Here is a 14395-nt window from a genome sequence, read left to right as displayed (position 1 = left end):
ATTTAATGCCAGGAACTAAGTATTGGGGTGGAGGGCATGGCTCTGAGGTGAAACCCAAAAAATAAAGTTATGATCATCATTTAAATTACTTTTAAAGCTATAACTTCCCAGCTATATTATTATCTCTGTTGGGCCCATATTTGTCATATTTTGCTAGCAACACACATTATTAAAAAATAAGTTTGTGAACTTATTTCAGAAAAATTGAAAAACTGCTCCACAACCTAGGGGAAAGGAATGTAGAAAAGAAACAACCCAAAGAGGAATAAGTAACATCCAGAGGCCTGAAGGTAAGAAGAACAGATACAGGAAAAGCCAGTCTGAGGCCAAACCATGGTCATGGGAATTTTGATGCAACAGTCTTTGTGTCCCAGAGCAACATTCTCTTGCCTTCCACAACTTGCAAAGTTCACAGAAATGAGCTGTGAGGTGTAAACTCTGTTTTTTACTGCCAATTCTCCAATAACTCATCCAATGAAATGCAGTTCAACCCGAGGGGAGAAGTCGGGTTCTCCCTGACCCTGGAGAACAGAACTCTTAAGAAAGTGGATAATATACAATGTGTTATGAGGAATAACTCTGCTTTAGTATCCATTCCTCAAGATTCCAATGAAATGCAGTTCAACCCGAGGGGAGAAGTCAGGTTCTCCCTGACCCTGGAGAACAGAACAGAACTCTTAAGAAAGTAATGTGGATAATATACAATGTGTTATGAGGAAAAACTCTGCTTTAGTATCCATTCCTCAAGACTCATGAAAAGTTGTTATTGAACAAACATCAACAAGACAGAATTTTCACTGATCCATCCACAGTCTTCACCAAGGTGACCAATCAGGGAAAGGCTGGCCCATTAGGTTAAGGCCTGGTGACAGAGAACATGTTTACAACTAGTACCGAGACCCCCCACTGTGCCAGGCATCACCTTCCAGTCACTGGGAGTCTCGCAGATGCAGGGAGAGCAGCCAGGAGGCACTCGAGAGAGTGGGGTAGCAGCTAGGATGGAATAATTTCTGTATTATTAACTAGTAAAAGATAAACACCAGCCCTGTATAAGGACCTTAGAATAGGGGTCAGCAAACTTTTTCTTTAAAGAGCAAGATAGTAAATATTTTAGGCTTTGCACAGGTCATATGGTTTCTGTTCACAATCACTCTGCCGCTGTCGTGTAAAAACAGCCAGAGAACACAGATAAATAAGTACCTGGTTGTGTTGCAATGTAACTACAAAAACAAGTGGTAGAAGAAATACGGCTCACAAGCTGTAGTTTGCTACCCTGCCTAACACAGCAAAGCTCATAACACAGTCCTAGACAGCAATCAAATCTTCACCCTTAACCTCATTACCACAGTCTCACCAACTGATTTAAACAGCTACCCATGATTCTGATGTGCACACTTGATCTTTACAGACCCCAAGAGAATGCATCAATGCTGGCAGCCAGACCCGCCACCCCCTCTTCCCCCGCACACACACACACATTAAGATACTCACCCAGAAAAATCTGTAGTGAGAATTCCATAGTGAAAGATGTATATTCTGCTAATGTGGCATATCGTAAGGTATCCCATTGCTACAAAAAAGGAGTATCTGAAAGCAAAAACACAGGGGATCAGATTATTATGCATGACAATACACTCAATTTTGTCTACTTCCCCTCCCTCACTCCCTCACAAAGTCCTGTCTGGTCTACGTACAGCCTAATCCAGCCCTCGCCTCACCTTCCCACCAGCTGCTCTGAGCCGTTCATCTCCTCACCTGAACCACTGCAGTAGTTCTTAGCTTTGGCAGAATGGAATCACCTGGGGATCATTACAAACTACAGATGTCTGGGCCCCACTCCCAGATATTCAGGTTTAATTGGTACAGGGTGAACCCGGCAGATGTAATTCCAATGTGCTGCCAGAGTTGGGAACCACCAACCTATAAGGTCTTGCCCTCAGATTCTCTTCATAAACCGTGTTTACAGGATGATCTTCATAAATGCAAGTCATCATCATGTGCCAACCACTCCCTTCCTGAAACATTTTGTTCTCTTGGCTTCCATTCTTTTTTTTCTTCCCACTTCTCTAGTTAATTCTTCCAAGGCTCCAGCACAGCATATCTTCCTCCACCTCCTGGAGCTGGCTTTCCCAGTGGTCTGTCCAGGACCCTCCTTGTCCATGCCTGAGGCTTCAATTATCACCTACTCCATTATCACTACTCCCTACCTTCCTTCACAGACCACCCTGACCAGCCTATAGTATAAACGAGCAATATATGTACATATACATGTACACACACATATACATACACACCCACACACACGTCATTCAGAACATTGATCAATTTGTAATTATAAAGATATGTGATAATCTGATTAACCACTGTCTCCTTTGCTAGACTGAAAGTTCCACGAAGGCAAGGATAGTCACGCGTGTTTTACCATAGCCACCTCCTGTGTGTCGAATGAACAAAACTAAATAAATGTTATTTGTCTCAAAAGTCTCCAATGGATCCCACTATCTAGTCACATCATGCAAAGTGCTAAACACAGCATGCAAGGTGCTTCCCACATTAAGCTCTACCTCACCCTTCTGGCCTCACCTCCAGCCACACTCCACATGCACCTTATGTTTCAACTACACAGAACTGCCCACGTTTTCAGGCCAGATGTCTTTCTGCAAGCTCCTTCCTCTGCCTACAACTCCTTTCACCATTCCAGAATCTATCTGAGAGCTGCCTAATTGCCAGATAAGGCGGCTGCAATGTCATCTGGCTTGGTCTTGCTCCAGATACCCCACCCCCCACTCCCAGCAAAATTCATTGCTCCAGTGCCTGTATTTCTCTAGGGCTACATACTAGCATATATAATTATTACTAAAATGTGTGTGTGTGTGTGTGTGTGTGTGTGTGTGTGTGTGTGTACACACATGTATATATATATATATATACACACACACACACTTTTATATATGTGTGTATATATATACAGATATATACACACACACACACATATACATACATACATACATGTGTGTGTGTGTGTGTGTGTGTATATATGTTTCCCCACTCACTGTGACCTTGGGCATCCCAACACTTGACCGGACACACAGGAGGGGTTCACTACTATTAGTTGAAATGAACTGAAATGACTACATTAAGCATTTTCAATGGTTCAAGAGCCCATCAGAAACATGCATTCAGAAAGTATAACTTTTAAGCATATGTCATAAAACAGGAAAGATATGTATTGATATTAAATTATGTTGAAATTCGCAAATTCACATTAAAACAACTCATGAAGACTAGATCAACCTAAGAAACAGTAAATAATGTAGATAATAAAAATTTATTTAAGTAACAAGAGAGAGCCAGATGATGAGTGCGAAGGAGTTCTGTAAGCTCTAAAGCACTATATAACTTTAGTTCTCTTTACCAATATTTGCAAACAAAGACGTTACTACACAACAGATTTTTCCATATCCTGAGTTCATCCTTAACCCTTCTCAAATGGAATATGGTGAACAAAGCAAATGGCTAAGAAAAAAACAACTCCCTCAACAGCTAAGCAGAATGGAGTCAGGCTGTTTTGCCTCCAGCACCTATTCCCTTTCTCCAGCCGGTTCATGAGGGTCAAAGCAGAAGCACAAACCAGTCAAAAGACAGATTCTTCCAGGACCATTTCAAATGCAGCCATACCTGCTACTGCTTCTGTTTTAATAGGAGCTAGACTCATACCTTCCCCTCCCCTACCCCACCCAGAGAGAAAAGTAAGTTCAATTCATTTGTTATAACATGATCCACCCATCAAGGATGGTGCCAAGTACTACGTCCCAATGCAATAGGGCAATGCATTCATGCCCTGGACAAATCTGAAGAATCTAAGGAATCCAGAAGTAGTAGAACATGTATTCTGGAGACAGACCAGCATGAGTTCAAGTCTCAGCACTAGTGAAACTAATCTGCAGTGTGAAAAATTGGGATTTTAGGAAGGAGGGCTGTGGTAGAGAGTGGGACATTTGTAACGGTAATAGTCCCTTTACTGACCTGGGTGGTGGGCACATGTGTGTATTCACTTTGTGAAAATTCATCCAACTGGATACTTATTTACCTCTCTGAGCTTTCATGTCCTCATCTCAGAAAAAAAAAAAAAATCTATCCCACTGAGTTGTCCTAAAAAGAATATATTTGCAACAGTAACAATATATTAAATGATATACTAAATAAGTTTATATATTTAAAATAATGAAATATATTCTAAAGAGGTTGGCCTGGCACTGGGCACAAAACAGACACTCCAAAATTGGTGACTGCATCACCAAGTTCTCATACAAGGCCTTCTGCCCTAAGAGATACGAACTATATTCTGTTCCATTTGGCTAATTTATGGTAAATGAATGCCTGTTGTGTCTGCCCAGCATAGGGGCTTGAGAAGGAAACAGTTGGTGCCCCAAAGACTCTAGACCAATCTTGAATAACAATGGTCAGTCCAAAAATGGGTTAGTGCCACATGGCAGCAAATACTAACCTTCCCCTCCTCTTCCCAGCCATATGACAGGACCCTCATAACTGGCTCAGTGAAGGGAAGAGAACTCACAAAGATTCATGAAGTCCTGGTCTTGAAAAGAACTTAAGTTCAAACTACCACAAATACCACATTTGAGAGGTGGGAAACCTGATATACAAAGAAGCTGTGACTCGTCTGAATTCTGAATTCACACAGGTAGAGGCAGATTTCTTTACTCCTGGTTGTTCTTTCCTGCATCAACAAGAGACAACCTCCATCCACTGGGAACAGAACCACTCCCTACTTTTGCAACCACACAAGCTAAAAAAGAGGGGAAAAACTTGCTCTGGCGTCCTTTCTTTTTGGTCTTATGACAAGGCTCTCTGCTACCACAATATTATTGTCTGCCTGTAAACTATTCAGCTCTGCCAAGGCTGGAGTATTCCATTCCCAGTCAGATACTAACACAGCAATCCTGGGCCTGGCACAGAATGAGTGTGCATGTCAGTCCTTCGCCCTCTGAAAAATGAACCACACCCCATCAGCATCACACAAGTATGGGGAGAGCTGACAAATTATTTGTAAGAAAATGTGCTAGAGAGATGCAACATTTCTATTAATCATTTCACTGCTTCCAAAATCAAGTTTGGGGAAAGCCAGCCATTTTTACTCCCCGCCCCCACCAACACATACACACAGTTAAAAAGGGGGGGGAGGTGGATTTTTGTCATAAAAGAAAGCATTTCCAAAACCCATTCTTTCCCAAGTAGAAATGTGGATGTCCTATTTCCCTTCTGAATGACATGGTCCCCTTCAAGGAGAGCACTTAGAAGAGAGATGATTAGAATTCAAATTCTCAGAGCTCATTTGGATACTAAGTTGAATAACTACCAAATTTCAAAGCATGCAAAAATATTTTCCCTTGAAAATCAGAAATTTATCTGCAGTAATTATGACACACTGAAAATTTAATTTCGATGCTTTTAAGAAGGAAAACTATTGTGCTAATAGTCTTAATAATGAAAGAGCTCTCTGAAGCCAAAATAAGTCATCTGCTTTTTCAGAGATAACATCAGAAAAGAAGTCATAAAAGGATAAATGTCTTTTCAAAGATATTCAGTCATTCACCCATAAGTAATTATTGAGCCTTTATTTGTGCCAGGTATTGTTCCAGGCTCTGAGGCTAAAACAGTGAACTAGAGTGAAAGGTCTTTGTTTCCACAGAGTTTACATCTCCGTGTTACTGAACGGTGGAATACTTAGGGTTCAGAAATGCCATGGAAAATGGACACAACACGAAACATATCCCAGGTATCTTACTTGATGATCTAAATAGGTAGCCTTAAAGGTAGAATGAAATTACTTCTGTACTTTGAAATGAAAATATTGTAGAAATATTTCTTCCTTAGGTTTCAGTGTACCTAAAGCATATAAAGTTCTCTAACACACACACACACACACACACACACACACACACACACACACACACACACACACCACAGCCCAGCCAAATTCAAGATAACAGACATACACATCTATCATCTCCTAAGTTTCTCCATGCCTCTTTGGGATCCCTGTTACCTTTCCATGCACCACCCCAGCACTAGAAACCTCTGATCTGATTTCTGTCACCATAGATTAGTTTGTCTTTTCAAGAATAGAATCTGTGTGGCTTCTTTCACTCAGCATATTTATTTGAGATTCATCGATGTCATTGTGTAGATCATTCATTCATTCCTTTTTATTGCTGAGTAGTACTCCACAGTAGTGAACATTTGAGTTGTTTCCAGCGTGGGGCTATCACAAATAGAGCTGCCGAATTCTGATATTCTCTCTTTCCCCTGAGGCTCCACTTGCATCCTACCCTTTTTCATAAAGATTTCTCTGAAGAATCCCAGCATTTAGGGCCCCCAAGCTATCCTTCTTATATTTAAGGGAACCTGGGGTATGCACATCTGGCAAATAGGGAAGGTACCCTTTACCCTGTAAATACATGTCAAAGATCATGAATAACCAACCTCACCTTGCACTATTCATTCCCAGGGTCTTACCTGTGAATATTGGATATGCTTGCAGTGACCATGATTCCATAGCACATTAACACCAGCACAAACAGGTGTACAGAGTACCTTTAAGACATTGCAGGGGCGGGAGGGAGAACAGTGAATATATTTCATATTAGCATACCTACTGGCTACCCATACTGCTACTGCACCTCCACCCCATCAAAAAGCAAGCAATCACTTAACACGTGTTTATGTAAGAGAAAAAAATCAAGTATTTTTGTTCTGTGGAATTAAGAACTCTATTATGAAATGATACTAGGAAGTCATGACAAGGTCTGCCAACTTGTAGCACTAGCAATGTCAGGAATCCATAAATGGGATGCTTACACTCCCCCCCGCCCCACATATACAATTGAGAGTCTGAAGAAGAGTTCTTTCTTCAAGATTTTTGTTTTTATGTTAAAGTACCAGGACCAAAACTGAGCAGCCCCTGACACCAAGACTTTTACCTATCTTGGTGGCTAATTCAAATACCCATCCATCTTTCTCAAATTTTTTGTTGAAACTGGAGGAGCAGTATTCTAGTGCCCCGAACAAATTCACAAATTTCCTTTAGGTATAATTCTAGAAATGTTGGTTCTTAAAGCTTCTTCCCCAAGAACTGCCACTGCCAGGGTATTTGTCTGGCAGTGGCAGTTTATCTAATCTACAGGCTTTCTTAAAGAATGATTCGCACTCCCTAAGACCAGCACTAAAACCATTCTACTCTAAAAGCAGGACTAACACCAATATCTCCAACAACAGTGCAAGAAAAACACTGATATCTACAATAGTTAGGAAAGGTTCCTTGTCGGGAAATTAAACCTTAAAAAAATCCATTTACATGACTAAGGAAAAATCGGAAGTCTTAACTTTAAGAAAAATTCACCAAATTGACTTTCAGTGGGGAGTCGAGTTTATTAATTCCAGGTTCTTAGAGTAAATGGAAACTTCTGTAATAAATCTCCATTATTTCACAATAAGAGTAAAGATATATTTCTTTCCTTAGTACCTGGCAAATGCCGAGAACATTGCTACGAAACACCCCGATGATAAATATTAGAATTTATGAAGCTCATACTCACCATCCAAAACAGAAGATGACAAAATAGATGCCAAAAATGGTGGCAAATGCATGCCGGGCCTCGGGACTGGTTTTACCAGGACTTAAGTAGATACGAAACCAGAAAGCGGCAAACAAAGCAACGAGCTGGCATGCCACAAAATTCACCTGTACGGGGGTGGGGAAAAAAGAAAGAAAACCTTTACTCTTTTGGCCTTGTGAGAATGGTCACGACTCTTTTCAGATTTCCACATCAAGGTGCATCTCAGGCTTGGATTTGGATTCTTCCACAGTGGAGTGTTTGTTTGGGGAAGTGAAGGACTGAAAAGAGAACCCGTGCCCTCCTCAACTGGTATAAGAAGTGAGGAACCCAACAGAGAGGCATACCTCATTTTATGGTGTTTCACAGGTGTCGCAATTTTTGCTAACTGAAGGCAAGACCCCTCACCAGCTAAAAGATTATGCCTCCCTTTACTCCCTTTACTCACTTTATTATGGCGGTCTGGAGCAGAACCTGCCATATCTCTTTAGTTTCTTTTCCAATCTTTTAATACTAGCCAAGTTTGCTTTCCCACACACAAAAAGGAGACTTATTAATGTAAAGCCCTTAGCAGACTGTGAGGTCAGTTTGCTAGGTCTCTTCCTCCTTTCCCCTCCAGCACTATCCTTAGATAAAGAATGTATTCAGAGATGCAAATGAATCAAATCAAAGAGGCTTCCCTCATCTAGTACCTAAGAAATCAAATGCTTCTCCAAAGTAATCAGCTGTTTTCTGACTCTAATTTTTCTCATTTTAAATTAACAGCAAATAAACAAGAGCATTGCTCAAATTCAAGGTTTGACACAAAAAAGGAAACAGCCCTGCATTAAACTTTCAGTTCCAACACTGTTCAATTATGGAAAGCAAGCACCAAATTTCCTTAGAAAAATTGCAGTGATCTATCTCTCGAAAATGTTTTATCCAAAAGAAAACATAATTCCCTGACACTCATAGGAAAGACTGATTTAACACAAAATCAAAATACATTAAGTGGTTTAACTGTTAATGAAAACTGGGAAAGCAGTGTAATCTTTTCAGAATATTCAGAACGAAAACCTCATTATCAATTTGTTTTTAGAGGACCCTTAAATGAGAAGGGATTGAGGATATAAATATCTGAATAGACCCTCAACTTCAGCCTCGGCAGTGTTTCACGCTACAAAAAGATGTAGCTCTTAGCAAAACTTCATGAGGGCTCGGCTCACAGGTAGCACTCACAAGTAGCAGGCACCAGCTCTCTCTGAGATCATTTTGGTTTCCCAATTAAAAAAAAATCGTTTGGATCCCTTATAATTTATATAAAAAATAACACTTTCAGAGTATTTTTTGCTTTGCTTTTAAAAATTGACCGTGCTATCTCTCCTCTATTTGGAGATCATTCTTCACCAGTCTTTTCAAAAATGTATCCCCACTACTGCCCACCCTCACTTTATACCCTGAAAGGCATAGGAGAGGTGAGCTGTGATCCCATCCTGCGTGATTTGGTCATATCTTTTTATACAGCCTAAATACACAACCAACACCACACACACACACACACACACACACACACACACACACACACACACACACACAGAAAAATAACCATCTTAGCAAGGTTCAAAATATAAAGAAATTGGCAACTGGAAAGTCAAAGTTGTGATCATCTGTAGGTGATCATTAACACGTTCTTTCATTCTTTCAACTCAGGGTCCAGACTGCAACCACAGTGGAAATTAGTTACTCAGGAGAGAACCAAAGGGAAATTTGCTCCATTCTTTTTGGTCGCCCAGTAATTACTGAGCATCCCAGAACCTGAAGATACAGCAGAGTGTAGTCCCTGGACTATCAGCAACAGCACCACCTGGAAACTATTTAGAATTGCAAATTCTCAGGCCCCACGCAAGACCTACTAAATTAGACACCCCCACGGTAGGTCCAGCGATCTGTTTTAAGAGGCCCCCCAACTAACTGTGATGCACACTCAAGTTTGAGATCCACTGGGATAGAGGAAAGAGAAGGTATGTCCCTGCCTTCAGGAGCTTATGATCTAACTGGGGAAAGAATACAAATAACTTACAAGGAATTGTAAATTAACATTAATATTGTGTGAACTTATTACATTATATGCCCTTTAGATCCGAAGTAAATGACAAGAGTTTCATGGTTAAGGAGGGATGAGACTCAGGCAGACAATAAGGAAAACTGTTGAAATAGGTAAAGATTGAGAGGGTAGTTAAAAACACTCAAAATACTGCTGCCTGAGTCCTATCCCCAACTGTTCTGATTTAATTGGTCTGGCATTAGAACTTTTCAAAGCATTCAGGTGATTCTAATATGCAGGCAAGATGGAGACCTCCTGGTTTGGAAATTAAAAGACAGAGGCCTAGAGAGGTATCCAGGAGGAACTGAGCTTTCCCAGAATGAAAACACGAATAAAGGACAGGGGTATTGGACTGTGAAAGCTTTAGGGATGGGATGAGAAGGAAAAGATTTAGGTGGAGAAAGGCCTGAAGGACATCACTCAGCCAGCACAGGCCTCCTCAGGCTGCTGGCCATTTCCTGAACTGGGTTTATCTTCTATAAGACCCCTTTAAATCTACCTCCAAGGAAGACAGAGCCTTATCATAGATTGTCACCCAAGAGACTGAGAAAGGAAAAGAAGACTCACTGGGTTGCTGAAGCCATCAGCCATTTTTTAGTCACCATAACATAATGTGTAGCCAACTCAATGCCCTAGTTCTGACACTAAGATAGATGTCACCTGGGCAGCCTTAGATGATTCATTGATTAATTCCACAAACATTTACTGGTTAACTCTATATGCCAGATACTGGGGACAGTGAGCAAGACACTGTCACTACCCTCAAGTCAAGAAGAGGAGACTTACATGCTTTGGGTTTCAATTCCTTTCTTTCCCCCACCCCCGCAAAAAATGTGTATTTGGGAGAACTGGTCCCCAATGTCTCTTCCAACTCTAATGGCCTCTGATTCTGTATCTAACCCAAATTCTTTCCCTTAACTGTTAATGGTAAATACCCAAATGAAAACTTTATTATGGATTAAAAGCTTCCCCCTACACACAGACACAACTTACGCCCCCACTCTCTTCCCAGAAGTGAGTCATGGATGGCTAGCTCAATGTTCCACAGCAAAAGTGGAAACACACAACAGCACCACTTAGGCCTAACAGGAGGGTTCTATCGGAATTGCTTTTCAATGATCAATCTTAAAGGGTACAGGCTGAACCATAATTAGATACCACTTCACACCCATTAGAATGGCTATTGTTTAAACAAAATAATAAGTGTTGGCAAGGGTGTAGAGAAATTAGAACCCTTGTACACTGCCGGTGGGGATGTAAAATGGTACAGCTGCTGTGAAAAACAGTATGGCAGATCTTCAAAAAATTTAAAATAGGGGACGACTCCATAGTGTGGTGGTTAGCACGTCTGCTTTACACACATAAGGTCCTGGGTTCGCGACCCAAGTGGAGCCATGGACCATACCCCAGGTGCGCCAGGCCCCAGGTGCACACCATGAGTGTGTGGGAGGAGATGCCCCGCCTTCAGAGATCCAGTTCTTAAGGGGAAATGGCAACTTTCATAGGTCAGGGGTGGAAGGGGGGGATGGGAATAAAGAGGGGGAAAACAAATTTTAAATATACAAAGAATGGAAAGCAGGATGTAGAAGAAATATTTGTCCACTCATGTTCACAGCAGCATTATTCACAATAGCCAAACGTGTAAGCAACACAAATGTCCATCAACGGATGTGGATAAACAAAATTTGGCATATATATATACAATGGAATATTATTCAACTTTAAAATGAGTGAAATCCTGACATGCTACAACATAGTTGAACCTTGAGGATACTATGCTACGTGAAACAAGCCAGTCACAAAAGGACAAACAGTGTGTATGATTCCACTAATATGAGGTACCTAGAATAGTTGAATTCACAGAGACTGAAAGCAGAATGGTGGTTGCCAGAGACTGCATGGTGAAGTAAATGGGATTATTATTTAATAGGTGCAAAGTTTCAATTTTGCAAGATGAAAAGAGTTCTGGAGATGGATGGTGGTGGCTACACAACCATGTGAATATACTTAATGCCACTGAACTGTACTGTATGCTTAAAAATGGTTAAAATGGAAAATTGTATATTATGCATATTTTACCACAATTAAAAAGTACAGACTAGACTATGACACCAATTTCTTTGTGTTTGCTAGCTCATGTCAACAATAGCAGCTGATAGAAACTATGACTATTTCCATGGCCAAAACTGGCTGGCTGCCATGACAACTCATATAGGAACAGACTTAGATCTTTGCTTTTTTCCTAAGAGCCAACAAAATGGGAGGCATTGTATTATAGAAATACATCCCAAAATGGGTTGATTTGATATATGGAATCTCCTTCCAAATAATCTTGAAGGGATGGGGAGAGTGGCGTGAGTATAAATCAGTGACTCTCAACTGGGGATGATTTGCCTTCCAGGGGACATTTTTGGTTGTCATAACCACAACGCGGTGGGGAGGAGGGGTTGACAGGCATCTGATTGGTAGAGGCCAAGGATACTGCTAAATATCCTAGAAGGCTCTGGACACTCTCCCACAACAAAGAATTTTCCAGCCCAAAATGTTAGTAATATAAAGGTTAAAAAATCTGGTATGGATAAAACAAGATTGGCCATGAGTTAAAAACTGTTGAAACTGAGCACATGAAAGCTCCCTGTAACTATCTCTTCACTTTTGTGTATATTTGAACTCTCCCATAAAAATAAAAATAAAATAAATAAACAGGTTTTGAAAATTATACAACTCTAGAAAGAAAGCAAATCACTGGCCTGAGATGATATAGATATTAACCTCTGGTGACTGCAGGCAGTTGAAACTGCAAAGGTCTCTTTATACACATCGGAGAAATACCTAGGTTAGGAAAGTAACGCATATGAGCATAGAAACAAATCTAAACAATAAAGGGACCCTTTCTTCCTAAATAGAAGAAGAATCACCTTTTATGAAATGATCACACTCCCCAAAAAAGAAAATCAAATTATAAGAATCACAAAAGAAAAAGATCTCTCTTCAATAATTATCCTACTTGTGACCTCCCATGACCAGCAACAGATCTAGTGGTTACCCACAGAGTCAACACAGAGCCAGACTACCAGCTGCAAGACCCAGCTCCACCACCTACTGCTTGAAGAATTACAAAAGCTCACCGCATGTTACTTCCTGGTCCACGTGATGGAAGCAAGAGTACTACTTTATGGGATTGTTCTGAAGACTGAAGAAGTTAATATGTAAAAATACTTGAAACAGTGCCTAGTACTGATTAGTATCTGCTATTAATATTATTCTACATTTACTAAATTGACACACAGATTGTGCATAGAATAATCTTAATATACGGTAACTACTGTTGAGCTGTTGAGATCTGGCTTCCCCATCTCCTCCCCGCAGCCCTGCCACTGACTCCTCTTCCCACCCAACATGCGACAGCTGCAGGAGTTCCCTATGTGTCCTCTCTTCCACAGGGAGAGGCAATGCAGCTTGGGACAAAGAGTCAATCTCTGGGTTTTCTAGCTCCTGCATAGAGTTTATCTAAAGCAGAGATAAATCCAAAACATCCAAATGATCTCTGGAAATTTAGGAAAGATATATATTTTTTTTAATTCTAAAAACTTGTCTTCATAGATCAAGAGCAAAGCAAAATAACTTAAAGCATGGAGTTTCTACCACATCACAGAGGGAAGAAAAACTCTTAATGATGTAACAGCTCTTTTTCCGCACAAAAATTGAGAAAAGATTGAGGAGAATGCTGAGTGTGAACCTACCACTTCGAGCCATGGAAGGGGCTGCAGGGGACAGCTGGTGATGCAGCGGCAAGAGGCCAATACCCTAGAGTACAATGATGGGCTCCTCCGGAGCAGAGGCCAGCAGGGTTCCAATGGCACTGGGACCCGATGCCCTCACCAAAGCCTCAAAGGTCTGTAAGGCCCCTTAGGGCTTAGCTCATTCCCAGGTGTAGAGGTAGACAAACCTTTGATGTAACCAGCCTTAAACAGGAAGAGAGTTTCCTAAAACCGGCAATTTAGTTCAAATACTAAATTAAGTTTAGCAAAAAGAAATTAAACAGAAGTTAATTTTTTTTGTATATATATCTATGTCTGTGGGCTGTAAATTTTAAACCCACTATTACGGCCACTATAAGAAATGTGCATAAAAAATTTGTACAAGAAATATTCATCTCAGTATTATTTCTGGTAGCCAAACAGGAATCAGAAAGTTCAATAATTAGTAAAGGCATGTAGTAAAGACTAAAGGATGTGCTCCGCATTATAATCCTTTTCAAAGGGAATCTGTTCATGCTTGCTATAAGCCATACTTTTGACCAATTCCTAGAAATTTATTCACTGGATGATAAAAAGCTAAATGCTGAAAAAAATGTTGAGACATTATTTACAAGACAAAATAAAGTAAAATATACTTAAATACAGGACAGTAGAGATAGTAATTAATGGTAAATCCAGTCAATAGTATTATAAATGGACATTATGAAGTGCCTATAATAAAATGAAAAACATTTGCTATAATAAAAATATAAAACTGTGTGTATGTTTATAATTATGTTTTAAAAAGTAGCACATGAGAAAAGGCGAAGGTAACACGTAAAACTGAATATGGCTATTTTACCAAGGTGACAAGAATCTAGGCAAATTTTTTGTAATTTTTTTTTTACAACCAGTAATTGTAAATTTTAGGGGGAATT

The 14395-nt window shown here is 40.2% G+C and overlaps 1 protein-coding gene across 4 annotated transcripts in view; it reads right to left on the bottom strand.

Annotated features, from left to right (window-relative positions):
* The window catches only part of MBOAT1 (membrane bound O-acyltransferase domain containing 1), a 102899-nt gene that overhangs the window by 45221 nt on the left and 43283 nt on the right, over window positions 1–14395 (bottom strand). For all 4 annotated transcript variants that reach the window (XM_015587288.2, XM_006909234.3, XM_025044903.1 and 1 more), the window contains exons 2-4: window positions 7617–7762; window positions 6538–6615; window positions 1492–1587 (exon numbers count right to left, since the gene is read on the bottom strand). In XM_015587288.2, the coding sequence (XP_015442774.1) occupies window positions 1492–1587; window positions 6538–6615; window positions 7617–7762 (320 nt within the window). The remainder of the gene's footprint in view (window positions 1–1491; window positions 1588–6537; window positions 6616–7616; window positions 7763–14395) is intronic.

This window comes from Pteropus alecto, unplaced genomic scaffold, assembly GCF_000325575.1.
Source record: "Pteropus alecto unplaced genomic scaffold, ASM32557v1 scaffold121, whole genome shotgun sequence".
Classification (NCBI taxonomy): domain Eukaryota; kingdom Metazoa; phylum Chordata; class Mammalia; order Chiroptera; family Pteropodidae; genus Pteropus; species Pteropus alecto.
This window is presented reverse-complemented; position numbering and strand designations above follow the sequence as displayed.